The 25,474-nt window shown below is 49.9% G+C and overlaps 1 protein-coding gene across 3 annotated transcripts in view; it reads right to left on the bottom strand.

Moving 5' to 3' along the window:
* The window catches only part of MCUR1 (mitochondrial calcium uniporter regulator 1), a 137,807-nt gene that overhangs the window by 33,675 nt on the left and 78,658 nt on the right, over positions 1-25,474 (bottom strand). For 2 of the 3 annotated variants that reach the window (XM_030211222.1, XM_030211206.1), the window contains exon 5: positions 7,557-7,598. The exons of the other annotated variant lie outside the window; for it this stretch is intronic. In XM_030211222.1, the coding sequence (XP_030067082.1) occupies positions 7,557-7,598 (42 nt within the window). The remainder of the gene's footprint in view (positions 1-7,556; positions 7,599-25,474) is intronic. 3 annotated transcript variants of the gene reach the window in all.

The raw sequence follows: 25,474 nt of genomic DNA on the forward strand, positions 1-25,474 counted from the left end.
CTGTGGCCCACACCGACACCCTCGATTCCTTGGCATCGCATTGAGCCCAGATATGCTCCAGCTCCTCTTATATCATAACCCGGAACCACACTTTAAGGACAGGCATTGGTAAAGGCATGGCCAGTGCCAGTATGGAGACAGTCTGCGAAAATGAAGGCGCTGATTCACGATCAGAGTCCTGGCTTCAGGGAGACTGGCACATTGGCACCACTTCCACAGAGGGGGAACGGCCTTCTCGATACCGATGCTTCTTGGGTACTGGTGATACCGGTGTCCCAGAGCTCTTTGCACTGTGCTTCACGGAGGACTGACGTCAGTGCTTCTTCGCCACCACTTGATGAATGACATCAAGATCCCTCTGTTCCAATAAGGACAACATGGAATCCTCATGGGTCCTTGGTGTCTGGTCCAATGATACTCGTCCCTACTGAGTGCTACCAACGCCTGACATCGAGGTAGAGGGGAACCTCTTTGATGCAGATGCGCTCCCAGTGTCCGGTGCAGCTCCTGATGCCATTGGGACCAATACCTCTGATGCAAATGTCTTTGGACCAGATTTCAACACACTAAAAAGTTTCTCGCTCAGGGTCTCTCAACACTTGTGTTCTTTTCTGAATTTGAGAACAGAGCTTACAGTGAGAGAACTTATGATCAGGGTCAAGGCATGGTCCTTACTGCACTTCAAGCACTTCTTAAACTCACTAGGAGGCTCCTGAGACATATCCAGAAAAACAGTCGAAGCAAAATCAAATGGCTCAATTTTTTGAGAGACACCCCCCCTCCCCCAAAGAGGAGAGGCCTGAGCTCCCAGTCAGGATTAAGTCGGACATGAGCCGCAGAAAAATGACAAAAACTTTAAAGTGCCAAAAACTAAAATTGGTCCTTTGCTCTTCACAAGTAGAAAGGGCAGGAAGGCCAAGCAAAAGCATGACATTCAAGGTAAAATTATGTATAATCATACCTGATAATTTTCTTTCCATTAATCATAGCTGATCAATCCATAGACTGGTGGGTTGTGTCCATCTACCAGCAGGTGGAGATAGAGAGCAAACTTTTGCCTCCCTATATGTGGTCATGTGCTGCCGGAAACTCCTCAGTATGTCGATATCAAAGCTCCATCCGCAGGACTCAGCACTTAGAGAATTACACCCACGAAGGGACACTCTGCCCAGCTCACCACCGCCGAAACGGGGGAGGGGAATTAACCCAGCTCATCCCCACACAAGTGGGGGAGGGGAATCCGTCCAGCTCATCCCCGCGGAGCGGGGGAGGGACACCACACCCGCCGATGCGGGGGGATCTGGCTTATCCTGCAACCGCAACCGCGGGAGGACTGACTGACCCTAACACCGCCGAAGCGGGAGGGGTACAAAACTGCCCTACAGCCGCACGAAGCGGGAGGGAGTGCCGGCAGAATTTTAAGTCTCAATCCAGCCCCGTAAAACGGAGGGGAGAGGAATGCAGCAGCTCACTGTAACACAAACTCGTCTTAACTCTTGAAGAATCCAAGTGAAAAAACTTGAACACGAAGTCTTTCTGAAGTAACTGAAGACTGAACTTGAACCTGAAATGCAACCAGAATAAAAACAGTACAGATATCTGGGAGGGGCTATGGATTGATCAGCTATGATTAATGGAAAGAAAATTATCAGGTATGATTATACATAATTTTACCTTCCATATCATCAAGCTGATCAATCCATAGACTGGTGGGATGTACCGAAGCAGTACTCACCCAGGGCGGGACATAGAAATCCTTGACCGCAACACTGAAGCTCCAAACCGGGCCTCCGCCCGAGCAGCCACAGTCAAGCGGTAATGCTTGGAGAATGTATGGGCCGAAGCCCAAGTTGCCGCCTTGCATATCTCTTCCAAGGAGACGGAACCGGCCTCTGCCATCGAGGCCGCCTGAGCTCTTGTGGAGTGAGCCTTCAGCTGGATAGGCGGCACCTTCCCCGCGGCCACATAAGCCGCTGCAATGGCTTCCTTGACCCATCTTGCCACTGTAGGCTTAGCAGCCTGCAGACCCCTACGAGGACCTGCATACAGGACAAACAGATGATCCGATTTCCGGAAATCATTGGTCACTTCCAAGTATCTGATGATGACTCGTCTCACATCCAGATATTTAAGAGCAGAGTACTCCTCTGGGTAGTCCTCCCTACGAAAGGAAGGGAGACAGAGCTGCTGATTCACATGGAAGCGAGAAACAATCTTGGGCAGAAAGGAAGGCACTGTGCGAATAGTCACTCCTGCCTCAGTGAACTGCAGAAAAGGCTCTCGACATGAGAGCGCCTGGAGCTCGGAAACTCTTCTGGCTGAAGTGATAGCCACCAAAAAGACTGCTTTCAACGTCAGGTCTTTCAGAGATGCCCTTGACAAGGGTTCAAACGGCGGCTTCTGCAATGCTCTTAGCACCAGGTTGAGATTCCACGCAGGCACCACTGAGTGCAGAGGAGGGCGCAGGTGATTAACTCCCTTGAGAAAGCGCACCACATCTGGCTGCGAAGCCAGGGAAGCACCCTTCAGGCGGCCCCTGAAGCAAGCCAGAGCCGCTACCTGGACTTTAAGGGAACTGAGCGACAGGCCTTTGTCCAGACCTTCTTGCAGGAACGCCAACACTGAAGAAATTGGAGCAGTGAAAGGAGAAAGTGAGCCTGCTTCACACCACGCTGCAAAGATACGCCAAACCCTGGCGTAAGCAGTAGAAGTAGAGCGCTTCCTCGCTCTCAGCATAGTGGCGATGACCTTGTCTGAGAAGCCCTTCTTCCTCAGACGCTGCCGCTCAATAGCCAGGGCCATAAGACCAAAGGGGGAGGGATCCTCCATCACCACGGGACCCTGATGTAACAGGCCCTGCTCCACTGGCAGCCGCAGAGGATCGTCGACTGAGAGCCTGATCAAGTCCGCATACCAGGGACGTCTGGGCCAATCCGGACCCACCAGGATTACCCTGCCGGGATGCTTTGCCACCCGGTCTAGCACCCTGCCCAACATGGGCCAGGGCGGGAACACATAGAGCTCTTGTGTCGGCCACTGTTGGAGAAGAGCATCTACTCCCAGGGATCGAGGGTCCCGTCCTCTGCTGAAAAAGCGCGGCACTTGGCAATTGGCCGATGACGCCATCAGATCTAGGCTCGGCTGGCCCCAGCGCTTCGTGATGTCCAAGAACGCCTGAGCAGATAGCTGCCACTCTCCGGGCTCCAAGGTATGGCGACTGAGAAAGTCCGCCTTGACATTCATGACTCCGGCAATGTGGGCCGCTGACAGCTGTTCCAGGTTCGCTTCTGCCCACTGGCATAGACTCATAGCCTCCTTGGCTAGAGGGGCGCTCTTGGTACCTCCCTGGCGGTTGACATAGGCCACAGCCGTGGCATTGTCCGACAGGACCCGTACAGGCTTCAACACCAGTACCGGGATGAACTCCAAAAGCGCCAACCGAATGGCTCTGAGTTCCAGGAGGTTGATAGACCACTTTGCCTCTGCAGGAGACCAGAGCCCCTGCGCTGTCCTTCCCAAACAGTGGGCTCCCCAGCCCGACAAAGAGGCATCCGTCGTGACGACAATCCACTCTGGGGTCACCAGAGGCATTCCCGCAGACAACTTGTTTGTCTGCATCCACCAGCTCAGCGCCTTGCGCACTGCTGGATCCAAGGGAAGGCGCACAGCATAATCCTCCGACATCGGAGTCCAGCGCTGCAGCAGAGAGTGTTGAAGTGGTCTCATATGAGCCCTGGCCCAGGGCACTACTTCCATCGTGGCCGTCATAGAGCCCAACAGCTGCACATAGTCCCAAGCCCGAAGAGGAGAGGCTACTAGGAACTGGTCCACCTGAGCCTGAAGTTTGACAATCCGATTGTCTGGCAGGAACACTCTGCCCACTTGGGTGTCGAATCGAACTCCCAGATACTCCAGGAACTGAGTCGGGCGCAGCTGGCTCTTCTCCCAGTTGATGATCCATCCCAGGGAGCTCAAAAGAGCAACTACCCGGTCCACAGCTTTGCCGCACTCTGCATAAGAGGGGGCTCGGATCAACCAGTCGTCCAGATAAGGATGGACTTGTACTCCTTCCTTTCGCAGGAAGGCCGCTATGACCACCATTACTTTGGAAAAGGTCCGCGGAGCAGTAGCCAACCCGAAAGGGAGGGCTCTGAACTGGAAGTGTCGGCCCAGGACTGCAAAACGCAGAAAGCGTTGATGAGGAGGCCAGATGGGAATATGCAAGTATGCTTCCTTGATGTCCAAGGATGCCAGGTACTCCCCTGCCTTCACTGCCGCTATAACAGAGCGGAGAGTCTCCATGCGAAAGTGCCGCACTTTCAAGGCCCGATTGACCCCTATGAGGTCGAGGATAGGCCGGACAGAACCTCCTTTCTTTGGTACCACAAAGTAAATGGAGTAACGCCCCTTGCCAAGCTGACTTTCTGGCACCGGAACGACCGCACCCAGGCGGATCAGATTGTCCAAAGTCTGCTGCACTGCCACAGCTTTGACCGGAGACTTGCAGGGCGAGAGTACAAACCCGTCTCTTAAGGGTCGGCAGAACTCTAGCTTGTAGCCGTCTCTGATGACTTCCAGCACCCAAGCGTCTGAAGTTATTGTGGTCCACTCGCCCAGAAACGAGGACAGCCGTCCTCCAATCTGCACTGGGGCGTGGACCAAGACCCCGTCATTGGGTACGAGACCCTGGGGGAGGACCGGAGGGAGCACCTCCGGGACGGCGGTCTCTGTGAAAGGAATGCTGCTTGGGGGAGAAATTCCTCTTAAAAGAAGAGGGGGCAGAAGAACCCGACCTGCCCGGGCGGTACCGACGGGCTTCCTGAAACCGTCCTCTGGAGGTACCGGGACGAGCACTAGCCCGAGCCCTGACCTCTGGTAACTTCTTGCCCTTAGACGTGCCGAGATCGGTCACGATTTTGTCCAGCTCGACCCCAAAGAGCAGCTTGCCTTTAAAAGGCAATCTAGCCAGGCGGGATTTAGAGGCGTGGTCAGCAGACCAATGTTTCAGCCAAAGCCACCGCCGCGCAGAGACTGTCTGAGCCATGCCTTTAGCTGAGGCTCTCAAGACATCATACAGCAAGTCTGCCAAATAGGCTAAGCCCGATTCCAGGGCCGGCCAATCAGCCCTCAAGGAATGATCCGAGGGGGAAGCCCGCTGCACCATAGTCCGGCACGCCCTGGCCACATAGGAGCCGCAAACTGAGGCCTGCAAACTTAAAGCAGCCGCCTCAAAGGACGACCTTAAGGCCGCCTCCAATCTTCTGTCTTGGGCGTCCTTTAGGGCCGTGCCACCTTCCACCGGCAACGCCGTTTTCTTAGTCACCGCAGTGATTAAAGAATCCACGGTAGGCCACAGATAGGCCTCACGCTCACTCACAGCCAAAGGATAGAGGCGGGACATAGCCCTAGCCACTTTAAGGCTTGCTTCTGGGGCATCCCATTGAGCAGAAATTAAGGTGTGCATGGCATCATGCACGTGGAAGGTTCTAGGCGGGCGCTTCGTCCCCAGCATAATGGCAGAGCCAACAGGGGCTGAGGGAGAGACGTCCTCCGGAGAGGAAATCTTCAAAGTGTCCATGGCCTGTAACAACAGGTTGGGCAAATCCTCTGGGCTAAAAAGCCGCGCTGCAGAGGGGTCATCCGCTCCAACCGAGCGGGGATCCGTCTCCTCCAAGGAATCCGCAAAGGACCGTTGGGAGACCTCAGACACGCTGCCCTCATCTACATCGGAGGAGACAAATTCCTCCAAGGCCTGGGAATCAACCCGAGGGCGTTGCCTCTGGGAACCTCAACCTCTTTACCAGACGAGGGAGCAGGGGCAGCGTTGTGCATGAGGAAGGCCTGATGCAGCAGCAAAACAAACTCGGGGGAGAAACCCCCCAGACTGTGCACTTCCGCAGCCTGGGCAACAGCCCTAGACGCACTCTCAACCGGCGCTCGAGATAGCGGGGGAGAGACATGCTGCGCATCCAAAATGGCGTCCGGCGCGAAACTCCGCGAAGGAGCCGCGCGGGAAGAACGGCTCTTAACATTAGCCGGTTTTGTGCCGTCGCCCAAATTAAGGGCGTTCATGGCATTAATGTCTCCAACCTCAAGGGCGGCCCCCGAAGAAGCCGTCCGAGCCGCGTGGCCGGCCAAGATGGCGGAGGCGAGGAGCGGGGGATGGGCGTTTATGGCGGGAAAAACCGCCACGCCGGAGGAAGGACCGGGACATTCATCGGTCACTAAACTGTCACCCATCAAGGGCGAATCAGGCTGTAAAACCCCCGCATCCCCTCGAAGCGCTCCAGCGATCCGGGGAGCGACCCTTTGCGCCCTCGCCCTCCGACGCCATATGCCACGAGGAGAAGAATCGGGGAACCCCCTGCCCGCTATAAAAAGGTAAAATTACCTGCTTGCTGCTCCGAGCTGTAACGAACTGGTGTCCCAGTGAGTAGCTGCAATGAACGTTTAAATAAACGTCAAAATAAACGCCTTTAAAGACGTTTAAAAATTTTTTTTTTTTTTTTTTTTTTAAAACGGAGCCAGCGGGAGGGGGGAGAAAAGGAGGGACCTGGCACCACCAGGTTTGCACTTGCTCAAAAGAGCCCTCAACCCCAGGCCTCAACAAAACCTAAGGATTAGGCTTGGAGGCCTAGCCAGAGCTGCTGCTATGTGTGACCACCACCTGCTGAGATAGAGAACATACTGAGGAGTTTCCGGCAGCACATGACCACATATAGGGAGGCAAAAGTTTGCTCTCTATCTCCACCTGCTGGTAGATGGACACAACCCACCAGTCTATGGATTGATCAGCTTGATGATATGGAAAAGACACGTCTTCTCTATTCTTCCGATGAATAGAAACTGTGGGTCCTATACAAGTCTGGCCTGCCAAAAGCTTCTGGAAGAAATAGAATGCTGGGCAGCATCCATGCCAGGGCTCTGTCAATGACATCACCCATCTGTGGTAATTGTAGTCCTGCTTGTTCTCAGAGAACCAATTTCCCCACAACTCATGAGAATATAAGAATAGCCATACTGGGTCAAGCCAATTGTCCATCTAGCCCAGTATCCTGTTTCCAACAGTGGCCAATCCAGATCACAAGTACCTGGCAGAAATCCAATTAGTAGCAACATTCCATGCTACCAGTCCTGGGGCAAGCAGTGGCTCTCACACAATAATCCATCCTAGCTTTTCTCTTGCCCCAGGTCTGCTTACACTATAGGCACTGCTTCATCCAGACCTTCCAGTGGCTCCCTTCTGGGCCTCTTCAAGCTCAATTGGACTCAGCTTCTACTGATGTTATAGTACTGTGAGCCTTCTTTTTCAATAATGAGTAACTCCCCTCCATTTTAAAGCCTCATTTCCCCCCTCTACGGGCTACAATGCTCAGCCAGGGATCAGAGACCATGGCTTTTCCCAGAATTTGTAATACAAGTATCCCATGCAAGAAAATTACATTATTACAACTGTACAATAGATAAGACCTCTCTCCCACTAGAAGTTATGATCACCACCCAGGAAAGAGGCAGAACTGCTACTGAGCCAGGCAGTTCCCATTATTGTTACTTACATGTAATTGCTTCTTCAGTTGCTGGAGCTCTATTTTTATTTTCTTAAAAAGAAATAAAAGTTGATTAGAATTTTAATCAAATGAGATAGGTTCATAAAGAAACACATCAGAGAGAACATCTTTTGTGCAGAAGGGAAAAACGGGCAGGTAGTGCAAGATATTTTAAAGAAAGCTCAAGCATTATGGGGAAAAGCATTTATGATTTTATTTCAAATAGCTCCACATCTAAGTAGAACCATCACTGTCATTCATTTATCTTAACAGCAAGAATGCTGTTTTCTTTCCTTAAATCTGGAAAGAGATTAACTGGCATTTCCTTTCAGCCTGTCATTTTGTTGCAGAGGAGCACAATCATAATGAAAGAACAGAAAACAGGAAAAATAGGTCAGGAGGTATTACCGTGTTTCCCCAAAATAAGACAGTGTCTTATATTAATTTTTGCTCCCAAAGATGCACTAGGTCTTATTTTCAGGGGATGTCTTATTTTCGGCGAAACACGGTACAAGCCATACCCAAATGCACCACACTAGAGAACCAAACGATTACACATACAAAAAAAAAAAAAATCCCAACGATGGCCCCTGATAGAGGAAGAACGAGGAAAAGAATGTGTTGCTTTGTGTTATAGACGTCCGGCTCTCACAAGGACACAAAAAAACAACCAACCTCCCCTAATAAACCACAACATAGTACCATATCGCCATCACTACCTCCACACTAATGGGAACTGGGCTGGGTGGCTAGTTGCCAAATAGTGAGCTTCTGGTGGGAGAGAGTGGGCACCCATCGGGGCCAAACAAAAACTTTGCTAGGTCTTACTTTCGGGGGAGGCCTTATATTTAGCAATTCAGCAAAACCTCTACTAGGTCTTATTTTCAGGGGATGTCTTATTTTCGGGGAAACAGGGTAGATAGTAGTAAGCAAATCCAAGAGGGCTCTGCAACTCTATCATTCTCAAGAGAAACAAATGGTGAAATGTAGTCATACCTGTTAATTTCCTTTCATTTAGTTGGGTTGTACCATCCTGAGAAAGTAGGTGTTATGCCCTCCTGCCAGCATATGGAAGAAGTAGGGAAACTGATCTTTCCCAGTGGCATCACTGGTATAAGGAGGGCTGGTGCTGACAGGAAACTCCAGTATGCCTCTGCTAAAGCAGTAGAAGGTCATAAATCACATCCATTCCACATCAACCACTGTAGTTATGAATATATTTGAACTTTTTTTTTGTTTTAATTTGGGGAGAAAAACCTACAAGAATTCAGACAACCGCAGTCTACCGAGGGAGGGTCTCAGCATGGTACAGCCTGACTAAAGAAAGGAAATTAACAGATAGGACTAAATTTCACCTTCCTTAGCTTCCGAGTTGTACCATCCTGAACAAGCATGATGTACCCAAGCAGACTCACTGGGAAGGAAAAGACAAGGCCCTCAATGATGGCTCTGAAAAAATACGAATGGGACTTCCGGCCAAGCGGAGGGCCCAGCATTACCAGATCTTTTAGGGCCATCAAGGACCTCGGCTTGAAGGCCCTTCCAGGTCCTGGATCCAAGCCAGATTGACGTTTGTCTGAATGGAACCAACCCTCACGCCTTGAGCAGCCCATAATGCAGAGGCCAACTGGGAACTTCTAGCACAGTTCAGAAAGCCAAGGAGGATGGGCTTCTCCCATGTTCTTGATCCGCTTCTCCAGGTCCTCCCCAAAGAGCAAGCACCCACTAAGGGCAGCTGGCTGAGAAGCCTCTTGGAGGCTGCATTCTCAGTACAATGGCGCAGAGAACTCTCCGCCCCCCCCCCCCCCCCCCCACAGCAAGGGCTCTAAGCAAGAAATGTACATCAAATTGAACAAAACATCAGCCAAAGGTCCACACCCGACTCCACTCAGGTCATCTCTTAGGACTAGTGCAACAGGGCTCTCACCGTGTACCTATCTGACGGCAGCACCTGAAGAAAAACAAAGCTTGAATTGCTGCTCCACCTTCTTCTCATGCACCTCCTTGAGAAATGAGCCCCCTTGCATAGGCAAGGCAGTCTTTTTATAAACCACAGTTACGAGGGCATCCAGGTTGGTATACTTCCAGCACCTATCCACCTCCTGTGACGCGAAAGGCTATAGCCTGTCCAAAACCTCGGACCCCAAGAGCTACCATCTGGGGTCTTCCACTCTGCCAGCATCATGAAGGAGACCGTCTTACAGAGCAGAAAATGTTTTGGAGATCCTGGCATACCCTGAAAAAATGGTCCCTTTTTTCCAATTAATTGCAAGTCTAATCCAGCCTTAAAGTACTCTGGGAAGCTTCATCGTGTTGTGGAACATGGTTCTGCAGGTTGTTCCCACTTTTGCCCCCCAAAGTGGGATGCAGTGGGGAGAACAGAGAAACTCAGCACGTGTGTTACCTGCTGAAATAGTACACGTTAGAAAACTAGAGCTCCATAAATGCCATCATGCCTGAGGATATGTAGTTTTCATGAACTTTCTCCATTTCTCTAACACAAAGGGGGGGAGGGGGATAAGGGATCCAGCCTGATTCATTGCTGTTTTTCTTTTCTTTTTTAAACATGAAATGCTAATAAAAAGGTTAAAGAAATAGGTTCCTAAAAGTGAATATTCAGGTCTTATTCCCTGTATACCACACAGGCTACAGTTCACTCTGGGGAACTTCTACAGCCTTGCTTTTGGCTGGGTGCAAAGCCCCAACCGTGCTTGCCTGAAGAAAAAAAACAGCAAGAGGGGGCAACATCTCATCCATGTATTTAAACACCTTTCACAGGAAGGAGGAAAACAGCGAGGAACTCACTCAGGTCATGTAGTGTCTGCCCACTGCCATATGCATGAGGCCTACAGGACCTTACAGGCCAGTCACGGCCTAGAACCCTGCGATCTTAACCCCCTCCCCTCCAGCTCCACAGGGTTGTTTTTATTTTTTATTTATACTTCAATACAAATCAAGCAAAGCCAAGTAAAAAATGAAAAGGCAACCAATATCTACATAAAATAAATTATAAAGGAAAATAGATTACATCTACCTAACTTATGTCCACAAATATGGGGATTCCAATACCACACATTCAAGGAGGATTAAAGAAAATATAAAAATACCTGGATAACAGGATAAATCTGTATTTAACAGAGCAAATTATCTACCACCCCTTTTATGGCCAGGTACACCCTCCAGAAAAGACTGCCCAGATACTCCCTTGGTCACCAAAGGGTGGTCAAAGAAGGGTATCCCAGAAAACATATTTCACAGAAAAATAATTTGCTACACATTTACAAGGAAGCTTCAAATAAAAGGATGTTCCCAAATGAAGAACCCCAATGCAGAGTAACAAAAACTCATCTCCACTTCTGGGTCTAACAGGAAAACCAAAATTTTTCTCCCCATAAATTGATTTTCTCTGTTCCTGGCAAACATTCTCTTCTAAAACTATTAACCAAAGACACCAACAAAGTTGCATGAGACCCAGGAAGATAATAGACTTGAGTAATAGCTGGTGTCAAATCCTCAGATAATAAAAACTTTTCCATCAAATATTTTTTTCACCATAACTCTGGCAGAGAAATTTACTTTCCTGGAGAAATTCAATAATCTCAAGTTTGTACTCCAAATAACATTATCCATATTTTCCAGTTTAAGTCTAATCGCAGTCACATCAGTTACTAAAGTTGTTCGAACTATTTGCAATTTAGATATAGTGTGTTCCACATTTTCTAAACCTCCAAATGAATAATTCTTCTTGATATTTTAATTTTTGTTTCTAAAGATCACACAAGCCAAATCGTATCTATTGATTTATCAGGTGGTCTTTTAATGAGTATATGTCTCTTCGCCATCTGAAGCTAAACATGACTAAAACTGAACTTCTCATTTTTCCCCCTAAACCCACCTCCCCTCTTCCCCCATTCTCTATCTCTGTTAATGGCTCTCACATCATCCCTGTCTCCTCGGCTCGTAATCTTGGTGTCATCTTTGATTCCTCTCTCCCCTTCTCTGCACATATTCAACAGATCGCCAAAACCTGTCATTTCTTTATCTACAACATTAACAAAATTTGCCCCTTCCTTTCTGAATACGCTGCACATATTCAACAGATCGTCAAAACTTGTTGTTTCTTTATCTACAACATTAACAAAATTCGCCCCTTCCTTTCTGAATACGCTGCCAAAACCCTTATCCACACCCTTGTCACCTCTCGCTTGGATTATTGCAATTTACTTCTTACTGGTCTTCCGCTCAGTCATCTCTCTCCTCTCCAGTCTGTCCAAAATTCTGCAGCACGGCTTATTTTCCGCCAAAATCGTTATACCCACACTAGCCCACTCCTCAAGTCACTTCACTGGCTCCCTGTCCGCTTCCGTATACAGTTCAAACTTCTCTTACTGACCTTTAATGCATCCATTCTGCAGCCCCCCACTACCTCTCCACTCTCATCTCTCCCTACATTCCTCCCCGTGATCTCCGCTCACTGGACAAGTCTCTCTTGTCGTCCCCCTTCTCCTCCACTGCTAACTCCAGGCTTCATTCCTTTTCTCTCACGGCACCTTATGCCTGGAATAAACTTCCTGAGCCTGTATGTTTTGCTCCATCTCTACCTATTTTCAAATCTATGCTGAAAACCCACCTTGTCACTGCTGCTTTTGGCTCCTAGCCACTACTCATTTGCCTCCCCTTGTTCCTTCTCACCCAGTACTTGCTCTTATTGTCTTGTCTGTCTGTATTACTTTAGATTGTAAGCTCTATTGAGCAGGGACTGTCTCTCTGTGTCAGGTGTTCAGCGCTGCGTGCGTCTGGTAGCGCTATACAAATGCTAATAATAATAATATACCCAGTAAATCAGAGATAAGCAAATCTGACTCCTTAGTTACTACCTCAACCCCTTCTTCAGTTCCAAAAGCAGGAAACTTACATAAGTACATAAGCATTGCCACACCGGGACAGACTAAAGGTCCACCAAGCCCAGCATCCTGTTTCCAACAGTGGCCAATCCAGGTCACAAATACCCGGCAAGATCCCCAAAAAGTTCAATACATTTTATGCTGCTTTATCCCAGAAATAAGCAGTGGATTTTCCCCAAATCATTTAAAATAATTGTCTATGGGCTTTTCCTTTAGGAAGCCGTACAAACCTTTAAAACCCGCTAAGCTTGGGGCTGTCCTCAACATGGAGCTACCCAGCCAAACATGTACCACAAAGTTGTCTGAGGCATCTTCTATTCAGGGCAAACAAGACCCAACTCCTTCCCATCCTCCATAACAGCTAACAAACTCTCCTCCTGCTGTTTCCATTCCATGAGGTCTGGGGACCTCGCCTCCCTTGGCTATAAGGATGTGGCCTTAAAGTGTGGGCTCAGTGAAACATTCAGCCCTCCTCCAAGCAGGCTCCGCTCCAAACACATCTGAAGTTGCTCTCTGCCATGAACAATGAACTGTCAATGGGGCCAGTCTTAGGCTTGACTAGGGCTTGGGGGAGTTTAGCACTCTGCCTGTCATTTCACTTCCCCATAGTAAAGGAAAAAGACCACAAAACATGGTCAGAACAAGGGAACTCCACAGTATCTAAACAGAGGCCCACCATCTTGGAATCCCCTATTCCAGGGAATAAAAACCTAGTCCAATTTTGTTTGCACGGAGATGCAGGGGAACCTAGGGGGAAGAACAGCCAAAAAGGTGCAATGGAAGAAAGGGGGTATGGGGACTTGCACCCCTTGATAGACCCCCAGAGGGCCAAGCCGTATGCCTCAACCAGTGGTCGTCATCCAGGCAATGACTGGGGGCAGCGGAGCAACACTCCGCGCTTGACCAGGCCCAGTCTGTGGATCCGGAAACCTGGGGCTCAGCCACTAGGCCCAACCATGTTGTAATGTACTTGCCTGCACTGTTGGGAGCTAGGGTAGAGCACCAGCCTGCACAATCTACCATCTGCTGGAGGTACAGAAATACTGGCGTTTTCTCCTCAGCACCAGACTTCCTTACGCTGGTGATGTCACTGGGAAATCAGTTTTTCTACTTCCATCTGCTGGCAGGAGGGGATAACACCTGCTTGTTCAGGATGGTACAGCCCAGATGCCAAGGAATCACAATTATTAGCCTTAGTTGAACATCTTTGTGTCCTTCTACACCCCTTACAACTTTGGGATATAGCTATGTATAACCGCACCACATTATGAAGGAGGTAAGTCCATGGGAGGAGAAATCCATCTGACTTGTCCACTTTTTAAAGTTGAGGAAAGAATATTTTAGGTGGGTGGCACAATCTTAGCAGTTCTCAAATATATTTTTGTTGTGTCCCCTCTCTCCTTGAGTTTTGAAATGGATGGACCTAGCTCTATTAAACTGTGGATGTAATAAGTCCTTCATGGGACATTAAACTTTTTCACTTTTCAAAGTTTGTGGGTGATTAAGGGGAAGCACAGGAGGGAAAAATTGGCAGTTTTTATAAAGAAATACTGTATGGCTCCACTCTGGAAGTGTCATTACTAACTCTTCCATGTCGATATAGTATATTCTGTAATAACACGGTCCTATTTTTACATCTCCCCTCTGTTAGGTTTGTTAGATACAAAAGACTATTCGTTTTCTTTCATGGGAACTAAGTTTTGGAATTATCTTCCTGGGACTGTGAGATCTCTTGACAGCCTACCACAATTTAGAAAATTATTTAAACCGTGGCTGTTTTGAAAAATATCTGCAGTGATTTTAAGGTATGCTTGTTTTATTAGTTTTAATGCTTTTGATTACTTGAATTGATTGTATTTTCCCAGGTATGCCTGGTTTCTATTTTTGTAAACCGCACAGAACCGTCAAGGTTGTTGCAGTATAGCGAAGATACATACCTGTAGCAGGTATTCTCCGAGGACAGCAGGCTGATTGTTCTCACATGTGGGTCAGCGTCCACGGCGGACCAGGAAACGGCAAATGTTTTCAGAGCAAAAATAAAGCTTTGCCAGAGCCTTCTGACGTGCATGCGTGGACGACTTCCAGCCCGTCGCTTGAGCGTTCCAGCTCCGTTTAATCAAAAAGCAAATAATGAACAAACAACAACAGAGCTGGTGGGGGGAGGGGGGCTGGTGGTTGGGAGGCAGGGCTAGAGCTGGACATACTTCTATGGTCTGTGCCCAGAAAATGGCAGGTAAGTTATACACAAAAAGTAGCACATATGAGTTTATCTTGTTGGGCAGACTGGATGGACCGTGAAGGTCTTTTTCTGCCATCATCTACTATGTTACTATGTAACTCCAAAGGGGAGGTGGGCGGGTTTGGGAGAACAATCAGCCTGCTGTACTCAGAGAATACCTGCTACAGGTAAGTATCTTCGCTTTCTCCGAGGACAAGCAGGCTGCTTGTTCTCACATGGGAGGTATCCCTAGCAACCAGGCTCATTCAAAACAATGAACACTGGTCAATTGGGCCTCGCAACTGTGAGGACATAACTTAGATTGACCTGAAACCATAAACAACTGAGAGTGCAGCCTGGAACAGAATAAAAATGGGTCTGGGGGGGGGGGGGGGGGGGGGGGGGGTGGAGTTGAATTCTAAACCCCAAACAGATTCTACAGCATCGTCTGCCCAAACCAACTGTCGTGTCGGATATCCTGCTGAAGGCAGTAGTGAGATGTGAATGCGTGGACTGATGACCACGTTGTAGCCTTGCAAATCTCCTCAATGGAGGCTGACTAAGTGAGCCACAGACGAAGCCATGGCTCTAACATTATGAGCCGTGACATGGCCCTCCAGAGTCAGCCCAGCTTGGGCATAAGTGAAGGAAATGCAATCTGCTAGCCAATTGGAGATTGTGCTTTTTCCGATGGCGACTCCCCTCCTGTTGGGATCAAAAGAAACAAACAACTGGGCGGACTGTCTAAAGGGCTTGTCCGCTCCACGTAAAAGGCCAATGCTCTCTTGCAGTCCAAGGTGTGCAAACTGCTTTCGCCAGGGCGGGGTATGAGGACGGGGAAAGAATGACTGGTTCAGATGGAACTCCAACACCACCTTTGGCAGGAACTTAGGGTGCGTGCGGAGGACTACTCTGTTGTGATGACATTTGATATAAGGTGCATGTACTACTAAGGCCTGAAGCTCACTGACCCTACGAGCTGAAGTAACAGCCACCAAGAAAACGACCTTCCAGGTCAAGTACTGCAGATGGCAAGAATTCAGTGGTTCAAAAGGAGCTTTCATCAGCTGAGTGAGAACAACGTTGAGATCCCATGACACTGGTGGGGGTTTGACGGGGGCTTTGACAAACGCAAGCCTCTCGTGAAGCGAACAACTAAAGGCTGTCCAGAGATAGGCATACCCTCTACACGGCGATGATGGGCACTAATCACACTAAGATGAACCCTTACTGAGTTGGTTTTGAGGCCAGACTCTGATAAGTGTAGAAGGTATTCAAGCAGGGTCCGTGTAGGACAAGAAAGAGGATCTAGGGCCTTGCTGTCACACCACTACTACTTAACATTTCTAAAGCGCTACTAGGGTTACGCAGCGTTGTACAGTTTAACAAAGAAGGTCAGTCCCTGCTCAAAGGAGCTTACAATCTAAAGGACAACATGTGCAGACAGTCAATTCGGGCAGTCTAGATTTCCTGGATAGAGGTAAAATGATTAGGTGCCGAAGGTGACATTGAAGAGATGGGCTTTGAGTAAGGATTTGAAGATGGGCAGGGAGGGGGCTCTGCATATGGGCTCAGGGAGTTTGTTCCAAGCATAGGGAGAGGCAAGGCAGAAAGGGCGGAGCCTGGAGTTGGCGATGGTGGAGAAGGGAGCAGAAAGGAGGGATTTGTTCTGTGAGCGGAGGTTTCGGGTAGGAGCGTAAAGGGAGATAAGGGTAGAGAGGTAGTGAGGGGCTGCAGATTGAGTGCATTTGTAGGTTAGTAGGAGACGGCAAATCTCCTCCATTTGAAAGAATAACACTTCTTTGTGGAATCTTTTCTGGAAGCAAGCAAGACTCGAGACACCCCCTCTGAAAGACCCAAGGAGGCAAATTCTAAGCTCTCAACATCCAGGCCGTGAGAGACAGAGACTGGAGGTTAGAATGTAGAAGCGACCCCTCATTCTGAGTGATGAGGGTTGGAAAACACTCCAATCTCCACGGTTCTTCGGAGGACAACTCCAGAAGAAGAGGGAACCAAATCTGACGTGGCCAGACGGATGCAATCAAGATCATGGTTCCGCAGTCTTGTTTGAATTTGAGTTTCACCAAAGTCTTCCCTACTAGAGGTATGGGAGGATATACATACAGAAGACCTGTACCCCAATGTAGGAGAAAGGCATCTGACGCTAATCTGTCATGGGCCTGAAGTCTGGAACAGAACTGAGAGACCTTGTGATTGATCTGAGTGGCAAAAAGATCCACCAAGGGGGTGCCCCACGCTCGGAAGATCTTGCGGACTACGCCCATGTTCAGTGACCACTCATGAGGTTGCATTATCCTGCTCAACCTGTCAACCAGACTGTTGTTTACGCCTGCCAGATAAGTGGCTTGGAGAAACATGCCGTGATGGCAGGCCCAAAGCCACATCTGGACGGCTTCCAGACACAGAGGGTGAGATCCGGTGCCCCCTGCTTGTTGGTGTAAAACATGGCAACCTGATTGTCTGTCTGAATTAAGATTACTTGGTTGGACAGCCGATCTCTGAAAGCCTTTAGAGCGTTCCAGATCGCTCTTAATTCCAGAAGGTTGATCTGCAGACCTTTTTCCTGCAAGGACCAGGCTCCCTGAGTGTGGAGCCCATCTACATGAGCCCCTCACCCCAGGAGAGATGCATCCGTCGTCAGCACTTTGTCTGGCTGAGGAATTTGGAATGGTCGCCCCATGGTCAAATTGGATCGAATTGTCCACCACTGAAGAGAATTCCAAAAGCTGGTGCACAGTTGGACTACATCCTCTAGATCCCCCGCAGCTTGAAACCACTGGGAAGCTAAGGTCCATTGAGCTATCTCATATGTAGACACGTCTCATATGTAGACACATGGGCACATGAACTGTGGAGGCCATGTGCCCCAGAAGTCTCAACATCTGCCAAGCCGTGACCTGCTGAGACGCTCAAACCATGGACACCAGGGACAGAAGGCTCTCTGCCCTTGACTTGGGAAGATAAGCTCGAGCTGTCTGAGTGTTCAACAGGGTTAGACCAAAGTTCAATGAACAGTATGGGCTGTTAATCACACTAAGGTAATCTAATACTGCAAAAACTGAAAAACAGCCAAACCCAATCTCAAAGGGTCAAATTGTAGTGAATATACACTAATGACAAAGGGAAATCAGAAACCAAGGTCACTGCCAAGGTCTGACCATCAAGACACCGATATCTATATAAGATTTGTGTGCCTGTGATCTTATCTCTTTCATGGGGTATATTTTCCCATACCTTGTCAACAGAATTGATTTACAATGAAACCATTACTGAGCACAAAAAAAAAAAACTCTCCAAGCAGCAGCATTACTTAAATAAACAAACTTAGCTGTCTCACTGCTGGCTGAATGCCCCATACTTCAAACTGGTGACTTTTAGCAGCATTACTTAAATAAACAAATTTAGCTGTCTCATTGCTGGCTGAATGCCCCACACTTCAAACTGGTGACTTTCAACGGGGCCCAGATCGTTTCGCCCACCTCAGGGCTTCGTCAGGAACCACTCAACTTTAGCATAATTGTTGGGGTATGAATCTACAAAAAAAAAGTTTTGTGTCTCAGAAAATTCAAAGTAAATGCACCATTCACACACTCTCACCATCCTATCCCACAATTACAATGTTCAAAGATAAAAGATAAGAAATGAAGAAACCCACCCAATCCAATAGAATCCAATAGCACTTACTTCTAGCTATCCAAACTTCTTGGAGACCAGCTCTGAATAGAAAGAAAACTTAGAAAGTGGCCAAAACTAAGACAACATAGCAGGGTTTTTTTTTTTTTTAAAAGGAAAAAGAACGAATAACGATAAAAGTACAAGAAATAAAAACAAATCGTCCAAAGACTCTCTTTCCTAGGCCAGCGAAACAAACAGGAAAAAAACCTCTTCACCTCACCGCGGACAAGAAAAAACTGAGCGGGAACGCTCATGCAACGGGTGAGAAGTCGTCTGCGCGCCAGAAGGCTCTGGCAAACCTTTTTAATTTTTGCTCTGAAAAAATTTGCCGTTTCCTGGGCTGCTGTGGACGCTAACCCACATGTGAGAACAAGCAGCATGCTTGTCCTCGGAGAAAAAAATATTAGTTTAGTTTAGATGTGAACCAAAGTTACACCACACAATTTCCTTTGCTTTAAATTCAGGTTGTCATGACAATGCAGAAGAGTGTGTGGAATAATAGTCACTGTGATTGGTACAACTAAACTAGAAAATTCTGGGTTTTATTCCAACTACAATGCTCTGGGCCAGCTCAGTGGCAGTTCTGGGCTGGCCCAGACAAACTGATCATTGGTTTACTAGAGGTATGCTGAAGAGTAAACATTCAGTAAGCTCCCTTCCCCCCTCAAGCCCAAGGAAAGAGTGGTCTTCACTTGAGTGCCACCTTACTGACCCACTTGTTTTCTAGAAGGAGCCCAAGTGCATGGCTCCTGGCTAAGAACTGCAGTGACAAGACTGCTGTGGAGGATTTAACCCCCCCCCCCCCCCCCAAACAAAAGAAAAAAAAAACAACCCAACACCCACACACAGAGAAAAACTCTAGGTAGTTGTGAACAAAGGCTCATGGTGCCCTGTTTCTAGCTAAACTAGAAGTACTGGCTAAGTTCCCTCTCCCCAAAATATAACCTGTAATAATGCTCTAATACAGGAGTTCTCAAACCAGTCTTCAAGGCATACCTAGCCAGTTAGTTCATCAGGATATCCATATAACAAGTTTGATCAACTTGAGCTAGACCAGTGCAAATCTGGTCCTGGAGGCACCCCAGCCAGTCAGATTTTCAGGATATCTATAATGAATATTCATGAGAGAGATCTGCATGCACTGCCTCCATTACAGTGCTGTTATGTCAGGGAAAGCTCCAGATAGTTGTGGGTCATATTGGCCTATATCGCTCCTGGACACGGATTATAAGATTTCACTAGGATCTTGGCTAGGCAGCTGCAGACCTATTTGCCACAGCTGCTTCATGATGATCAAGGTAAAATTATGTATAATCATACCTGATAATTTTCTTTCCATTAATCATAGCTGATCAATCCATAGACTGGTGGGTTGTGTCCATCTACCAGCAGGTGGAGATAGAGAGCAAACTTTTGCCTCCCTATATGTGGTCATGTGCTGCCGGAAACTCCTCAGTATGTCGATATCAAAGCTCCATCCGCAGGACTCAGCACTTAGAGAATTACACCCACGAAGGGACACTCTGCCCAGCTCACCACCGCCGAAACGGGGGAGGGGAATTAACCCAGCTCATCCCCACACAAGTGGGGGAGGGGAATCCGTCCAGCTCATCCCCGCGGAGCGGGGGAGGGACACCACACCCGCCGATGCGGGGGGAATCTGGCTTATCCTGCAACCGCAACCGCGGGAGGAGCTGACTGACCCTAACACCGCCGAAGCGGGAGGGGTACAAAGCTGCCCTACAGCCGCACGAAGCGGGAGGGAGTGCCGGCAGAATTTATGTCTCAATCCAGCCCCGAAAAACGGAGGGGAGAGGAATGCAGCAGCTCACTGTAACACAAACTCGTCTCAACTCTTGAAGAATCCAAGTGAAAGAAGAACTTGAACACAAGTCCTCCTGAAGTAACTGAAGGCTAAACTTGAACCTAAAATTCAACCAGAATATAAACAGTACAGATATCTGGGAGGGGCTATGGATTGATCAGCTATGATTAAGGGAAAGAAAATTATCAGGTATGATTATACATAATTTTACCTTCCATATCATCAAGCTGATCAATCCATAGACTGGTGGGATGTACCGAAGCAGTACTCACCCAGGGCGGGACATAGAAATCCCTGACCTCAACACTGAAGCTCCAAACTGGGCCTCCGCCCGTGCAGCCACAGTCAAACGGTAATGCTTGGAGAATGTATGAGCCGAAGCCCACGTTGCCGCCTTGCATATCTCTTCCAAGGAGACGGATCCGGCCTCTGCCATCGAGGCCGCCTGAGCTCTCGTGGAGTGAGCCTTCAGCTGGATAGGCGGCACCTTCCCCGCGGCCACATAAGCCGCTGCAATGGCTTCCTTGACCCATCTTGCCACTGTAGGCTTAGCAGCCTGCAGACCCTTACGAGGACCTGCAAACAGGACAAACAGATGATCCGATTTCCGGAAATCATTGGTCACTTCCAAGTATCTGATGATGACTCGTCTCACATCCAGATATTCAAGAGCGGAGTACTCCTCTGGGTAGTCCTCCCTACGAAAGGAAGGGAGACAGAGCTGCTGATTCACATAGAAGCGAGAACCAATCTTGGGCAGGCAGGCAGGCACTGTGCGAATAGTCACTCCTGCCTCAGTGAACTGCAGAAAAGGCTCTCGACATGAGAGCGCCTGGAGCTCGGAAACTCTTCTGGCTGAAGTGATAGCCACCAAAAAGACTGCTTTCAACGTCAGGTCTTTCAGAGATGCCCTCGACAAGGGTTCCAAAGGCGGCTTCTGCAATGCTCTTAGCACCAGGTTGAGATTCCACGCAGGCACCACTGAGTGCAGAGGAGGGCGCAGGTGATTAACTCCCTTGAGAAAGCGCACCACATCTGGCTGCGAAGCCAGGGAAGCACCCTTCAGGCGGCCCCTGAAGCAAGCCAGAGCCGCTACCTGGACTTTAAGGGAACTGAGCGACAGGCCTTTCTCCAGACCTTCTTGCAGGAACGCCAACACTGAAGAAATTGGAGCAGTGAAGGGAGAAAGTGAGCCTGCTTCACACCATGCTGCAAAGATACGCCAAACCCTGGCGTAAGCAGTAGAAGTAGAGCGCTTCCTCGCTCTCAGCATAGTGGCGATGACCTTGTCTGAGAAGCCCTTCTTCCTCAGACGCTGCCGCTCAATAGCCAGGCCGTAAGACCAAAGGGAGAGGGATCCTCCATCACCACGGGACCCTGATGTAACAGGCCCTGCTCCACTGACAGCCGCAGAGGATCGTCGACTGAGAGCCTGAACAAGTCCGCATACCAGGGACGCCTGGGCCAATCCGGACCCACCAGGATTACCCTGCCTGGATGCTTTGCCACCCGGTCTAGCACCCTGCCCAACATGGGCCAGGGCGGGAACACATAGAGGAGCTCTTGTGTCGGCCACTGTTGGAGAAGAGCATCTACTCCCAGGGATCGAGGGTCCCGTCCTCTGCTGAAAAAGCGCGGCACTTGGCCATTGGCCGATGACGCCATCAGATCTAGGCTCGGCTGGCCCCAGCGCTTCGGGATGTCCAAGAACGCCTGAGCAGATAGTTGCCACTCTCCGGGTCCAAGGTATGGCGACTGAGAAAGTCCGCCTTGACATTCATGACTCCGGCAATGTGGGCCGCTGAAAGCTGCTCCAGGTTCGCTTCCGCCCACTGGCAAAGACTCATAGCCTCCTGGCTAGAGGGGCGCTCTTGGTACCTCCCTGGCGGTTGATATAGGCCACAGCCGTGGCATTGTCCGACAGGACCCGTACAGGCTTCAACACCAGTACCGGGATGAACTCCAATAACACCAACCGAATGGCTCTGAGTTCCAGGAGGTTGATAGACCACTTGCCTCTGCAGGAGACTAGAGCCCCTGCGCTGTCCTTCCCAAGCAGTGGGCTCCCCAGCCCATCAAAGAGGCGTCTGTCGTGACGACAATCCACTCCGGGGTCACCAGAGGCAATCCTGCAGACAACTTGTCTGTCTGCGTCCACCAGCTCAGCGCCTTGCGCACTGCTGGGTCCACGGGAAGGCGCACAGCATAATCCTCCGACATCGGAGTCCAGCGCAGCAGCAGAGATAGCTGTAGTGGTCTCATATGAGCCCTGGCCCAGGGCACTACTTCCATCTTGGCCGTCATAGAGCCCAACAGCTGCACGTAGTCCCAAGCCCGAATAGGAGAGGCTACTAGGAACTAGTCCACCTGAGCCTGAAGCTTGACAATCCGATTGTCTGGCAGGAACACTCTGCCCACTTGGGTGTCGAATCGAACTCCCAGATACACCAGGGACTGAGTCGGGCGCAGCTGGCTCTTCTTCCAGTTGATGATCCATCCCAGGGAGCTCAAAAGAGCAACTACCCGGTCCATAGCTTTGCCGCACTCTGCATAAGAGGGGGCTCGGATCAACCAGTCGTCCAGATAAGGATGGACTTGTACTCCTTCCTTTAGCAGGAAGGCCGCTATGACCCCCATTACTTTGGAAAAGGTCCGCGGAGCAGTAGCCAACCCGAAAGGGAGGGCTCTGAACTGGAAGTGCCATCTCAGGACTGTAAAACGCAGAAAGCGTTGGAGAGGAGGCCAGATGGGAATATGCAGGTACGCTTCCTTGATGTCCAAGGAAGCCAAGAACTCTCCTGCCTTCACTGCCGCTATAACAGAGCGGAGAGTCTCCATGCGAAAGTGCCTCACTTTCCAGGCCCGATTGACCCCTTTGAGGTCGAGGATAGGCCGGACAGAACCTCCTTTCTTTGGAACCACAAAGTAAATGGAGTAACGTTCCTTGCCAATCTGATTTTTTGGCACCGGAACGACCGCACCCAGGCGGATCAGGTTGTCCAAGGTCTGCTGCACTACCACAGCTTGACCGGAGACTTGCAGGGAGAGAGTACAAACCCGTCTCTTAAGGGTTGGCAGAACTCTAGCTTGAAGCCGTCTCTGATGACTTCCAGCACCCACGCGTCTGAAGTTATAGTGGTCCACTCGCCCAGAAACGAGGACAGCCGTCCTCCAATCTGCACTGGGGCGTGGACCAAGGCCCCGTCATTGGGTACGAGCCCCTGGGGGAGGACCGGAGGGAGCACCTCCGGGACGGCGGTCTCTGCGAAAGGAATGCTGCTTGGGGGAGAAATTCCTCTTGAAGGAAGAGGGGGCAGAGGAACCCGACTTGCCCGGGCAGTACCGATGGGCTTCCTGCAACCGTCCTCTGGAGGTATCGGGACGAGTACTAACCCGAGCCCTGACCTCTGGTAATTTCTTGCCCTTAGACGTGCCGAGATCGGTCACGATTTTGTCCAGCTCGACCCCAAAGAGCAGCTTGCCTTTAAAAGGCAATCTAGCCAGGCGGGATTTAGAGGCGTGGTCAGCAGACCAATGTTTCAGCCAAAGCCACCGCCGCGCAGAGACTGTCTGAGCCATGCCTTTAGCTGAGGCTCTCCAGACATCATACAGCAAGTCTGCCAAATAGGCTAAGCCCGATTCCAGGGCCGGCCAATCAGCCCTCAAGGAATGATCCGAGGGGGAAGCCCGCTGCACCATAGTCCGGCACGCCCTGGCCACATAGGAGCCGCAAACTGAGGCCTGCAAACTTAAAGCAGCTGCCTCAAAGGACGACCTTAAGGCCGCCTCCAATCTTCTGTCTTGGACGTCCTTTAGGGCCGTGCCACCTTCCACCGGCAACGCCGTTTTCTTAGTCACCGCAGTGATTAAAGAATCCACGGTAGGCCACAGATAGGCCTCACGTTCACTCACAGCCAAAGGATAGAGGCGGGACATAGCCCTAGCCACTTTAAGGCTCGTTTCCGGGACATCCCATTGAGCCGCAATTAAGGTGTGCATGGCATCATGCACGTGGAAGGTTCTAGGCGGGCGCTTCGTCCCCAGCATAATGGCAGAGCCAACAGGGGCTGAGGGAGAGACGTCCTCCGGAGAGGAAATCTTCAAAGTGTCCATGGCCTGTAACAACAGGTTGGGCAAATCCTCTGGGCTAAAAAGCCGCGCTGCAGAGGGGTCATCCGCTCCATCCGAGCGGGGATCTATCTCCTCCAAGGAATCCGCAAAGGATCGTTGGGAGACCTCAGACACGCTGCCCTCATCTACATCGGAGGAGACAAAAGTCCTCCAAGGCCTGGAAATCAACCCGAGGGCGTTTACCTCTGGGAACCTCAACCTCTTTATCAGAAGAGGGAGCAGGGGCAGCGTTTTGCATGAGGAAAGCCTGATGCAGCAGCAAAACAAACTCGGGGGAGAAACCCCCCAGACTGTGCACTTCCGCAGCCTGGGCAACAGCCCTAGACGCACTCTCAACCGGCGCTCGCAATAGCGGGGGAGAGACATGCTGCGCATCCAAAATGGCGTCCGGCGCGAAACTCCGTGAAGGAGCCGCGCGGGAAGAACGGCGCTTAACTTTAACCGCTTTGTGCCGTCGCCCAAATTAAGGGCGTTCATGGCATTAATGTCTCCAACCTCCAGGGCGGCCCCGAAGAAGCCGTCCGAGCCGCGTGGCCGGCCAAGATGGCGGAGGCGAGGAGCGGGGGATGGGCGTTTATGGCGGGAAAAAACCGCCACGCCGGAGGAACGACCGGGACATTCATCGGTCACTAAACTATCACCCATCAAGGGCGAATCAGGTTGTAAAACCCCCGTATCCCCTCTAGAAGCGCTCCAGCGATCCGTGGAGCGACCCTTTGCGCCCTCCGACGCCATTGCCACGAGGAGAAGAATCGGGGAACCCCCTGCCCGCTATAAAAAGGTAAAATTACCTGCTTGCCGCTCCGAGCTGTAACGAACTGGTGTCCCAGTGAGTAGCTGCAATGAACGTTTAAAGAAACGTCGAATTAAACGCCTTTAAAGACGTTTAAAAAAATTTTTTTTTTTTTAAACGGAGCCAGCGGGAGGGGGGAGAAAAGGAGGGACCTGGCACCACCAGGTTTGCACTTGCTCAAAAGAGCCCTCAACCCCAGGCCTCAACAAAACCTAAGGATTAGGCTTGGAGGTCTAGCCAGAGCTGCTGCTGTGTGTGACCACCACCTGCTGAGATAGAGAACATACTGAGGAGTTTCCGGCAGCACATGACCACATATAGGGAGGCAAAAGTTTGCTCTCTATCTCCACCTGCTGGTAG

This window comes from Microcaecilia unicolor, chromosome 1 (genome assembly GCF_901765095.1).
Source record: "Microcaecilia unicolor chromosome 1, aMicUni1.1, whole genome shotgun sequence".
NCBI classification, from domain to species: domain Eukaryota; kingdom Metazoa; phylum Chordata; class Amphibia; order Gymnophiona; family Siphonopidae; genus Microcaecilia; species Microcaecilia unicolor.